At 30.8% G+C, this 12,619-nt stretch overlaps 1 protein-coding gene across 8 annotated transcripts; it reads left to right on the forward strand.

Annotated features, from left to right (window-relative positions):
* Positions 1 to 726: 726 nt before the first annotated feature.
* On the forward strand, positions 727 to 11,513 carry LOC105776885 (inositol 1,3,4-trisphosphate 5/6-kinase 4). 8 transcript variants are annotated; one of them, XR_008189994.1, is made up of 15 exons: positions 727 to 940; positions 1,333 to 1,712; positions 1,813 to 1,848; positions 3,741 to 3,930; positions 4,140 to 4,234; positions 4,535 to 4,603; positions 4,800 to 5,002; positions 5,247 to 5,400; positions 6,072 to 6,185; positions 7,382 to 7,444; positions 7,865 to 8,010; positions 8,111 to 8,249; positions 9,261 to 9,490; positions 9,918 to 9,962; positions 11,258 to 11,513. XR_008189994.1 is itself a non-coding variant. In XM_012599829.2 (13 exons), the coding sequence occupies exons 2-13, from the start codon at positions 1,575 to 1,577 to the stop codon at positions 9,396 to 9,398; spliced, it is 1,485 nt and encodes a 494-aa protein (XP_012455283.1). In that variant the 5' UTR covers positions 727 to 940; positions 1,333 to 1,574; the 3' UTR covers positions 9,399 to 9,634. The 8 variants fall into 8 exon arrangements, 1 of the variants encoding a protein (XP_012455283.1); XR_008189997.1 differs by lacking the exon at positions 9,918 to 9,962; XR_008189993.1 differs by lacking the exon at positions 11,258 to 11,513 and having other exon boundaries at positions 1,316 to 1,712; positions 9,918 to 10,067.
* The last annotated feature ends 1,106 nt before the right edge of the window (positions 11,514 to 12,619 follow it).

Raw genomic sequence — 12,619 nt, forward strand, 5'->3', positions numbered from 1 at the left:
GGTTAATCCAGGACTAATGAATGAGTGCACAATAAGATTACATTTTGATTTTACCTGCCTCAATATTCTTTTAGGGGTGTCACTTTCTAAGTTTTTTGGTCTGTTCGATTTGATTCAATTTATTACAATTTAGTCATTTGTCTCAAAATTTTAGTCTACCCACATATTCATCAACCAACCTCTTTTTAGGTTTAATTTTTCATGCTAAAAGCAAAAGAAATGTACATAAAAGTGAAAAACAAAGCAACCACGAAATTAAAGTTTAAGAAAAATATGAGAGTTGAAATTTTTATAAAAAAAAAGAAGCATGAAACTAAAATTATTCAATAAGAAAATATAAAACAATAAACATAAAAGGATACTAAAATCGACTTATTTTTCTAATTAAAAAAAAGACCTATTTTCAAAACTATTATTTTAGCAAATTACAACAATTTAGCCTCCAATAACCAACCAAAATAATTAACAAATATAATTAATCATCAAATAATCCATTAAAATAATTAACAAATATAACTAATAATCAAATAAACCATAAAAATATTAGATTAAAATTATGTTATAAACACAAAATCTACTCAATAATTAAAGTCCAAATACCATCAGCCACCCACGCATGCCCACTCAAATACCCAAATCCCCAAACTCAGGCCGAACCCATAAAAACAATCTCATGGCCCGTCACCATCAAGATTCACAAATTATAACCTTCCCTAGCAATTGTTTTGTTTCTTTCTTTCCTTCTTTCCCAAACAGGATGTTAAGAGAATTTTATTTTTTAACCCAAAAAGTTCCTATTCCCTAAAACTTTCTCCCATAAAAATCTTATGAATCTAAGATCTAAATTTTAATCCTTGCTTAGTCCTTTCTTCTCCTCCTCATGCCAGCATAAAAAATGGAGAAACAAAACAAAGATCAAGAAAGACTCAAGTGAAAATAGGTACTTGAAAATTTAAGCAATTTCTCGACTCTTGATGCGTATTTTAGATGAGAGAATGATGGGTTGCTTGGTTTTTGGCTGGATTTGAGATTTGAGAAATTGAGAATTTTTCTTTTTCCTTTTCTAAAGCCTGCAACTATTACCCTGCCTACTGAACTCAGTATCAGTAACTTTGACAATTTTCTTCTTCTTTTTTAAAAAAATCGGTGAAAACGGGTATAGCGGACCCATTTTGCAGCTATTCCCCGTCACGGCGTTATTTCGCGGCCGTTACCCGCCGCTATTGACGCGAAATTTATTCACACCGCGATTTCAACGTTTAGCTATTCGAATCCCTTGAAAAAGGAATATCATACAATTAAATTTTTTTATCAGTATCTACTTTGCTGCAGGCTTAAAGCTTAAGCTAAGGGAGAACAATTAAACTGATCGAACGAGCTAAGATTATGTCCAGTTTTCGGCTTTTTTTTCCTTATTTAGGTCGAATGGTGATGGATTGCTCACTGACATTCAGATTCCGATAACGATGATATAGAAGAGATTTGGTTGAAGGAGCCCAACTGTGGGACAACACCAATGGCTGCTGCAATGTGTTAATCTTTTTGTGAGAACGTAATTATTTTGTTTTAATTTTATGCTAATGGGTGAAGCTGTGAGGGGAGTGATCGTAGACCATGCGTTGCTTCAATATGGGACCATACAACCCGAGAATTTCAAGAGCAACGGAACTCTTTCCTTGCTCCGCAAGCTCCTATTTTCCAATATTCAAACGGTATAAATTAATTTTATAAATTCATGCTTTTCTATTTTTTGACCTTGTTTGTTTTGATTCGATTTGCATTCCCCATTGCTTTCCTCTCTCTTAATTGCAGGCCATTTCCTATGTGTTGCCTGTTTCAGCTGAGCAAGTAAGTGAAATGAAACCTGAAGATATTACTTTGTTCTTTTTCTTTTTCTTATGGCAGCATTCCAGTTGCATGTTTGTGTTGTTTATAAAAATAATTGATATATAATATTAAAAAACAAAAGACTTTTAAATCATAATAAAATAATTGTACAATATTAAAAAATATATCTATACAATGTTTGAAATATGGACATTCTGCAAATTTATACTTTTTATTCTTCAATCTTAATTTTTTAATCTCTACAAAATCAATGAATAAATTAATGGTTTTATCAATATATTAAATAATAATGTTATTTTCATTATAAAATAAATGTTTCATATATGTTTGTCATGTAGTACCACCCTCTTTGGACACTGCATATTTTGTGTATGTATCCTTTTTATGTTTTTGTCCTTTGATGATAGAATTAATATCGATTTAAATAGAAATAATTAAAATAATAAGATATTTATTATTGATTAAATTTAATAATTTAATTTATAATGAAAATGTAATTTAAGATGATTACTTTAACACTTATTATGGGTTTGTAAAGAGTATGGCTTTTAAAATGTTAAAGTATAGGTATGAGTATTTAGTTTAAGCAGTTTTCACCAAAAACAAAAAAAAAGAAAAAGAAAAGGATTTTGCAGCCCAAAATTATTGTAGTATTATAACGCGTAACACAATTTCTTCCTTCATCCGCTTTGAGCTCCAAAACAAAAAATTAAAGATGCAAGAAAATAGTAATAATAAAATTATATTTATTTGCTTATTCATGTATTTTTTTCCATATAATTCAAAGAAACAAAATTATAAAAACTGTTTAATGAATTAAAGAAGTTGTTCTTTAATAGTAGTATAAGAAATAAATGACAGTTCATATTTATTATAAAATCAATATTAACTAAGAAAGATAAACTAAACATTGAATACATGCAAAAATTATAATATTAGTTCATGATAATTACAAAAATATATTTACATTAAATTAATAAACACATACAATAATAATGATTAAAATTAATTGTTGAAATTTAACCCTTTTTTCAAATAAACCTAAATAAATAAAAGAACGATTTTAAGAGTGATTGCTTCATATAGTATAAACAACTTAAAAAAACAATTCCATAATTCTCATCATCAATTAAAAACAATATCATAATTCTCATAATCAATTAAAATAACGTTTCATCTTTCTAGTGTCATTATTGTTCGAATATGATTTGATATTGCCTCTTCAAGAACCTCATGATTTGATTTAATGCTCCATTCTTTTGGATCCTTTGATTGAATATGACTAACTATTGGATGCTATTTATAGAGCTAAACTTAATTTTTAATTGATATGTAACTCTAATATTTTATCTATATTACCTTTAAAATTCTATTCAAATCAAAACTCGATAGTTTTGTTTGATCAATGAAAGAGACTAAATTTGACAAACTTAAAAGAATCCTCCATATTAAAATTAATCGACGAATATCATTATATATATTATAAAAATTATTTAAGTCTTAATTAATTATTTTAAATTAAAATATAATTATATTTAGATGTCAATTTAGTAATATGATGGAAAAAATTCAAAATTTTTTCAAACTCATGTTTTTATATATATGATAGATTATAGATCTTGTGTTCAGCATTCATGTTGGGAACAACATATTTGGACATGGATGGATATTGTAGTATGGTATTCCAAGGATTTGGAAAAATTTAGAGAAAAAAAATTTAATAGCCATATCGAACATATACTCATATCCATACTTCCTTGAGTCTTTATAACATGCCGCTATTAGATGCTTCTATCTAGGAAGAACCCTGAGCCTGTGTAACATTGATCATCTCTATCGAACATAATAATATTTGCACAGAATTAATCATCGAATATGTTTTTTTTTCTTAGGTTAATCTCCTGCAGACAATGGCTAAGCTACACTCTTTTGAATGCCTTCCTTTGACGGCATCTTCCCCGGACATTGCATCTCGTGAGATTGCCCAAACTTGGTCTCATATCTCAGGCACCATTTTGTATCTCCTTCCTAACCATGATGCCTCTCCCAAAATAACCTGCACATACTTCTCAATTGCTCTTGGTGAGTGCTGTTTAATCTTTTCATTCCTAGATAATTTATAATCATCAAAAAGGTTCTGTTGGTTTTTCCTCTGCAATTATGTATAAACCTACGTTCTAGAGATCCTACTAGTGTTTATCAATGTCTCTTGTGTTGAAGAGAGCGGCTTCTTCAGCTTGACCCAAATTCATGCTTTTTGCTTGGTCAAAATTGCTCCCTTTTTTCCCCAGATGATGAAGTTACCAGTGCATTCCACAATTCAAACAGGATTTATATGGAGAAATTGGAAGAGCTGCCTTTGACTATTTGCCACCTAAATAAAAAGGTCACCTCTCATCACTCTTTTCTATTCATCTCTTTTACTCGTTTGAATCTTAACGAGCTGCCAAATCCTTGGGTCTTTGTATTCTCTAGCCACCTAAAAACTTCAAATGTCATTGGGATAATTATGAAGAACCAAAAAAAATAAAGTAATGTAAATGGTATATATTTATAATAAATATAGGTTTGTCTCTAGAAAATCACAAATAGTAAGGATTGGCCTAGAAATAAATTTACTTTTAAACAAGCTTTAGGTACCTCGAAAGAAAACAACCTTTCATGACTTCTTTCACATTTTTCTCAGGCAATAAGCAATGATCTTGTGACGGTTGGTTACATTATGAAGCCTTCTCGCGAGGAAGATTTCGCCAAGGTTAGCCCTTTGATGGAAAATGAAATTATTCTGTTCTCTTTGGGGGGAAAAGTTGTACTAAAAATAAGTACAAACCTATAAGTTATGATTTTTCCTATCCTTTTATATTTGCTAGAAACCTACTCAAGTTATGTATTTTTGAAGTTAATTGTGTGATTATTGACCAACCAAAGCTCATTTTTGGTGTATTTTGTAGAGGGGTGCCTTTCCAATTTGTCCAACTCCGAATGGGTTGATGTTTTTGCCCTTAACTTTTGAACTTCCTATATCAAAACAGTTAGAAGAGGTTGATGTGATTCTCCATAAAGCAACTGATGAAATTGTGTCCATTGAATTAAATAGCTCCTCAGAATCTTCCTACCAGATTGGTTACACGAAAGGAATGCAAGAACTGCAAAGGTAACTTTTAACTCCAATTTATCCATCTTATGCATGCACCTATGCACTCACACGTAACTGAATAATATATAAAGCTTTTCAGCTTTCTTATCGTTGGACATTTGTGTTTGGAAAAGTACTATAATCTTAATCTTGCGTATTTATATAAGAAAAATGTTAACTTAGTTCGTAGTCCTCGAATAATTTTAGTTTGATGATGTGATACTCATAGAACTGCTTTTTAAATAGTGCTGATGCATTACAGGCATATTGAAAATCACAATGACTGCTTCGAAGTTGATCCACTTAATAGTATTTACCCTGTACTTGATCGGTTAAAGATCCAACAACTTTTACTTGGGCTAGAGGATCTTAATGTAGGGGGACGCTGCAAAGTCAGGGCTCCTCACTTTCTCAAGGTCTTTTACCTGAACATATATATTATATACTTGTTTTGCAGGGCATGGAAAACTACTAGTATTACTTTATGCAATAAACTTGTCAAAATGTTTTATGATAAGGAAATTGAAATGGGATATATAAATGATAGGAGTTTGGGGTTTCTTCTTGATTTTGGTGTACTGCAACTAGGTTACTTTATGCAATAAACTTGTCAAAATGTTTTCCCTAATGGAGACTTGGTTGTTGAGATAATATTGTTGTTGTTGCACACACTTGAATAAATGTCTAAGCCAGATTATGGAGGGGCCTCTGTGATGACAATCTTAGGTTGTGGTCCTAGTTTCTCGTGAAATTCATTTTATTAATTTATTGGGCAGTTAGATTTTATTTTGGTGCATGACAATGGCTGAATTATGATGATACTTTTTCATTAGAAAAATAATTGAGGTTCATGGATAACCTTTGTTTTCCTAGAAATACATGTACTTTAAACGATCAAGTCCAACCTTCCCCCCACCCCTCCTGTTTTTCCCTCAAAACAAGGGGGAAAAAGTAAAAGGCTGCAAGTGCTCTCACCCTACCTTTTGTCTGTTGTTCAAGAACAATTAAACAATTATGTTTTATGATCTTCATATGTTTCTCCCTGAGTTTAACGGTCTTTTTGCATGTTTTCCACTAAAATATTCAGGTTAACAGTTTTGATGAACCTGATTTGGTACAAAGACTGCATGATGCAACACTGTCTCTTCCAAGTATAGTGAAACCGCAGGTTGCTTGTGGTGTAGCTGACGCTCACAGTATGGTAAATAATTCCTTAAATACAAATCCCTTCTTGTACCATGAGTTTGGATTATCTTATTGCGGAGGAAACACATAAGAGAAACCTAGATTTCCGTTAATTTTTTTTCTTACATTTGTTACAAATGCTACTTTCTTTCCCTGAGTTCTTGTTGCTTTAGTCAAAATGTTCTTTTCTGACTATTTCCATTTCATGTCAGCATAAAACATTATCTGCTTGGTGAAGCCTTACAGTATTCCTCTCTTTATTCCCACTTTCTGGTCATAGTGTTGTGTTCTTTAAGTTGGAAATGTAGATATAAGATCTTAATGTTGAGAAGTTTATCTTTGTCTAAAGCAAAGAAGCATTGCTGTTATATCTTCTCATCTGTGTATAACCTGTTACCACTTAATAGCAATGGTGGTAGTTCTCTTAAAGCAGCATAATAGGGAGAAGACAGGATGATAAATTGCCTTAGTCTTCAAGATATGGATTACATAATTATATCATTAAAACAACAACAAGATCTTTCCTTGCAGTGGCAGCATAGTTGTGTTTATTTAATACCATATCTTCTATAAGCTTGGTAAAATGATTTATATTTTTGGTTTATTTGGTCAAGAAATTAAGCACCAGTGTAGTTTTAGAAAATTCTTTTCCATTTCTCCATCTCTATTTCACATTATTGATAATCAATGAAATAAGGATGATAGATTTGAAATCTTTGTTTCCCTTTGCTGTAAAATTGGGCTTATTACGAATGGTTTTCTCATTTTTAATTACATTTATAGTACTTTGCTTTATCCTATAAATTATATGTTTGGTCTTATTTAAGGTGTAAATGGAATTGGGAAATGGAAATTATTTTCTAACACTACAGCCCTATATTTTTTCCCTTCGGTAATTCCTGTAATGCAACTTAGGTATTTCTGAAACATGTTAAATTATCTTTATTTGAATGAATGATTGGTATTCTGTTTTATAGACTCGCATTATATTACTACAAGCACAAGAAGATGATAAATTGTCTAATATCAATCCATACTCAGAGAAAACAAAATAACTTGTCAAGTACCAACTTTGCTTGGCGGCATTGTTAAATTATTGCAACTCTTATTTTGGACACTATGATTCAGTTTAAACAAACTATGATTGTCATGCCTTCCATCAACTTTACCAAAATTTTGTACTTCAGAAAAGCTAATTATTGTCATTAACAGGCAATTGTCTTTAAAGTTGAAGACTTCAAGGTTTTGAATGTTCCACTACCTGCTGTCATTCAGGTAAGTATCCGCTAATATTTCAAGGTTTTTCACATCAAGTAAATGATGGTTACATGTTTTATTGTTAAATCCTGCGGCTTGTCTCTTGAAATATATATACTATTATTCATAATTTCAGTTTTAATACTAGTTCCTTGCAATTTGTATGCTGCTCCTTTTTCTGCTTATTAGATCATGTTCTTCCATTTCTTTGTGCTTGTCTTATATTATTCCATAGGGACCTTTCAATTTAAGGTGCTAAATTTTTTAACCCGCAACACACATGAAAAAAAAGGGAGTTCAGTTAATTTTATCGATGATCCATGGGAGATTTTAAAAGCTATGGCGCTACAATGAAACCCATTTACGTAAACTTTAAATCTGACAATCTATTCATAGTTGAAATCTTGGCTCTAAAGTGGGAAACGCCTTGGAATGCAGGAATATGTTGATCATTCATCCACTTTGTTCAAGTTTTATGTTCTGGGTGACAGAGTTTTCCACACAGTAAAGAAGTCTATGCCTAATGCTGACGTTTTGATAAAATCATCCGAAAAAAATGGATCAAAACCTCTTCTCTTTGATAGGTACGCTGTTTCCTTTCACTTTTTTTCCCCTTGTAATGCAACCTTTTGCTTTTAAATTGAATTCTTCTATAGAAATTTTCTGTGGTTGCACCCTTGGCAGCTTAAAGTCTCTACCTACTGCCACCGCAAACCAGCATTCTGAAGGTTGGGATCCATGCCTTGATCTTGCACTAGTAAACAAGGCTGCTGAGAGGCTTTCGAAGAGGCTGGGTCTTACTATTTTTGGCTTTGACGTTGTTGTGAGTAGCTTGAATAAACTTTGCCTGCATATTTCTTATGTGAAAACTATCATATTCTTATTGAATCTGTTTCAGTGCATTCTAATTTAAGGCAATGGTGTTAACTGCAGAAAGGTATATTTGTATGATTAGAAATTGAAAAAAAAGACGAATGCTTTAGTCTACTATAAAAACTATGTCCGGATCTGACTAAATCCTTGGTCACCTGCTAGTAGCACAATTACTTTTATGTTGTTCAGACTCTTCATTTTTCTACTATGTTTGATGCATATTCGGAAATGGGCATTGAGGATGTAATCCTCTAAACATATTCTATATATATGAAAAAACTTAGAAAAATTTAGAGATGCCTGTGTTTAGATACAAATCCATATTCAAAACTTGCATCCGAGTCAAGTGACATAGATACTTCAACTGTTTGTTTCTTCTGCTTCCTTATGCCGAATAATCTCAAACTGACTTTTGAGAATCATGGGATGGAGTTGGGGTGAATGACAACCTTGGCCTTTACTTGGTAATGGAGAAAGATCTTTGAAACTATTGACATTGAACAGAGGTATTCAAGGGAATTTGGTGACATCTTGAAATGAAGCTCTGGGTTGAAAAAGAAGCAAGAGATAGTGTGATGTAACCTTTAGCAAACATGTCTCTATAGTGATTGTAGTGATGTTTCTGTGGCAATCTATGTACTGCATCCTGTTTGTGTTATTTTCTTTTTGAGTCATTTTCATGTTTAACATGATATTTTTATATAAAATTTGACACTTTCCACTCCATTTTACCTCTCTTATTTTCACCTGTAGTCCCACCTATTATTACAATGCCCCATTGTTAAAGCATATACCTTTGGCAAACCTTACTGACTTGTATGATTTTGTCATGTCACCTCATCTCATGTTTTAGTATATATATATTTTATGCATTGCATTCAGGTCATTTCCAAAGTTATTAGGTTTGAGTCATCATGATGGGTATGTTTTAATGGGGGTTATTCCGGTTTACTGTACTCAGATTCAAGAAGGTTCTGGCGATCATGTCGTTGTGGATGTAAACTACCTGCCGTCATTCAAAGAAATTCCTGACGATGTGGCTGTTCCTGCATTTTGGGATGCTATTAAAAAGAAGGTAGATTTGAAAGCAGTGAAGTAGCGAAGTATGGCTCCTCTTCCCATGGAGTCTCATGATTAGCAAGAGACAAGAAAAAGCAAGGCGGGTTCGGATCCTGTCAAAACAAAAGCAAAGTGAGTTTGGATTTTCCTTTTGTTGACAATAACAAGTACATGGTTTAATTATTGAGTCAAATCCATGTTGTAGCTTTAAGAAATAATATAACATGAGAGTTTTGAATTAAAAGATATGAAAATTAGTTTGGTTATGTTTTGGTAGATGAATTGTGGGAATAAAACTGATAATTTAGTCCCTACCGTGAGGCTATTTAGTCCAAAACTAGCCAATTTAATCCTCAAACTTTTGAAGCATAAACAGAAATGGAAAATCATTCACAAGATTAATGTTAAAACCATAGAAATGTGCTAATGTGAGTCAAATGCCACACATCATTTAAAAGTGGTGTCAGCATTTGACTTGCACATCAGCAACGGGTTTACTTTTATTTCGTTAATGATTTTACCTTTTTACTCTGATTAGTTTTTTTTTTTTTTTTGGTAGGACTAAATTGTCTTGATGACTTCCGTGATACTTTGACCTTAAGAAGTAATGCTTTCTTTTTCCCTTCTCCTGGTTGAACAAATTAGTGTAACAATGTTGTGGATCATTTGTTATTTCAATGTAGTGCAACGATTAGGAATTCTTGTTTTATGCCCTTTCTAGTTTAAATTAGACATGACGGTGAAAAGAACACAAGCATCAACTAGAGACGATTTCATGTGCCCAAAAAAAAAAAAAACACTAGAGGCGATTTCAATTCAGACCAAGGAAAGCAGCTACTATTTATATGAACCATGTAATGTAATGTGAAGGCATCTTATTGATAGCATTAAAATATGCATATGGGAGGTAAAAGTCTCTAGGAGCTCTATTCAGAAAATGGGTAAATTAGTTTTTTACATTAGATTAAATAATAAATTAGTCATTCCATTAAAAATTTATCTTTTACGCGTTATAAATTGGCTATTGTAATTAGTCTTTTATATATTAGATTAAAGAGTAAATTGATCTTTCTTTTAAAAATTTATCCATTTACGTTGTTAAAAATTGGTCATTGTATGTTAGCATAAGGTACACGTGACACATCATATGTAATTGTCTAATTATTTTGTCAATCACACTAATTTTTAACTGTACAAATGGATGGAATTTTTAACAGAAAAGATCAATTTACGCTTCAATTTAATGTACATGGATTAATTTACCTATTTTTTTAGCAGAGAAGGTAACAACTAGTACATGGGCTTTCATGATGTTTTTACTCATAGGGGATATTTTTCAATCAAAATAAGTATTATAAATTTCAAACACAAATAAAGTCTTGCCACTAATCAATTTCTGCCAGCCTGTTGGTGACACATTTTTTCTTCGGTGTTTATATAAAATTTTTATTTGATTTGATTCTCATAAATTATTAAATAAGTATTAATATAATATCATTTTATATTTATATATTACATACGAAATAATTATATTTATCCAAGATAGAAATAAATTGATGTATTTATTTTTTAATGTGTATAATTGAATTAAAATTAAAGATTTCAGTATACATTTAAAACATAATTAAAATTTTATGTACTGAGTTATAAAAGTATACAAAATAATATAATTTTATATTAAGGTAAGTAGATTCCATATGCATATATACACACATGTATGTATATTATGTTTTTGAATGTTTGTTGTAGGTATATTTGAATATGGATGTCAGCCTATAAAATATAACCCACCAACATTTTCAAAATTAGTCGAAGACTTATTCTAGGTTTGAGTTAACAGTATATAGATATTTTAGATTTGTAAATTTATGTATCCTTCTATATTTGCAATGGGTGCAGAAAGGTGAAGGTGGCTTTGCAATATATGAATTAACAAGATCCTATCCCTGGTTGGAGGTAACTACTGGACTACCACACTAGCAAAAACAATTTGTTTTTGCTTTTGGTTTTAGAGTTCCACAAACTCATACTTGAGTGTGTTATTTTTATCATGATTACGAATGTAACGGATGCATCACGGCTGAATTTGAATACCAACCGTGATGCCACATTACAGTCGCTATTCAAATCCCTACTTGCTCACAGTTAGATGTAACATATGAATGTTTATTTTTTCATTATTTTCTTCATTTGAGAAAATTCATTAGAAATAATTTATTATATGATATATATTATATGAAAAAGAGAAATAACAATCTTTAAAATAAAGAGGTATTGATTCGGGGATGATCCAGAACTTTACTCACAGTAGTAAGACACATTGGTACTCAACGGGGGCATAACTAAAAGTTTGAAGTTTGTTTCAAAATGAAGGGTCTGTTTGATTGAAGGAATTGATTTTCCGGAAAATCATTTCCAACTTTTCTAGCGTTTGATTGGCGGAAAATATTTTCCATTTGGAAAATGAACTCCAAAACAAGGGAAAATGGGTTACATTTTAGGGAAAATGTCTTACCTTTTCAATTTCCGTAAGACATATTCCGTGCTCTCCTCTCTATCGCCTCCTTCATTCCTTCCTTCATTTCCGGTAAAAAATTACTTCTATTTATCGATTTTCCAGTAACTTGTTTTTTTAATTATTCAATACTTGTTTTTTAACACAATTACAAATAATTTATTTGATATTAATTTTTTTTCAATTTATAACGATTAATATTGTGGCTTAATAATTGAGTATTATTATAAATAAATCATTGCAATATATGTAAAAATAATTTAAAATATAAAATTTATTAATATATATCAATATATGTAAAAACAATTTTTGAAAAATATTTCGAAATCATAAGCAGTAGAAAATATTTTACAGATTCAATCAAACACCGAAAATATTTTCCAAGAATTATTTTATAGAAAGTAAAACATTTTCCCGAAATCATTTTACGGAAAATATTTTACTGGCAACCAAACAGACCCGAAAGTTTGCTTCAATCGATTTGATGTCTCTCTTTGGATTGATATTCTGATCGACTCCGGTTCAGTCGTCCAGTCCAATTCAAATAACCATGGCTCTAAGTATCTGCACTTCATATATTTGTAATTTAGTCTTAATTTTATTTTTGAACTAATTGATGACATTATAAAAATATAAAAATTAAGTCACGTTAGAAATTAAAATACAATGATTAAATCTCAAATTTAAGCATATTAAAATGACCAAAATTGAAAATTTACTATTTTTATAAAAATAAAAAGAATGGA

Source organism: Gossypium raimondii, chromosome 10 (assembly GCF_025698545.1).
Source record: "Gossypium raimondii isolate GPD5lz chromosome 10, ASM2569854v1, whole genome shotgun sequence".
Classification (NCBI taxonomy): Eukaryota; Viridiplantae; Streptophyta; class Magnoliopsida; order Malvales; family Malvaceae; genus Gossypium; species Gossypium raimondii.

Excerpts from the sequence above, each read along its gene's own strand:
- LOC105776885 (XM_012599829.2), top strand. The coding sequence starts at position 1,575 with ATGCTAATGGGTGAAGCTGTGAGGGGAGTGATCGTAGACCATGCGTTG. Across the intron at positions 1,713-1,812 it reads TATTTTCCAATATTCAAACG|GCCATTTCCTATGTGTTGCC; the intron begins GTATAAATTAAT and ends TCTTAATTGCAG. Across the intron at positions 3,931-4,139 it reads ATACTTCTCAATTGCTCTTG|ATGATGAAGTTACCAGTGCA; the intron begins GTGAGTGCTGTT and ends TTTTTTCCCCAG.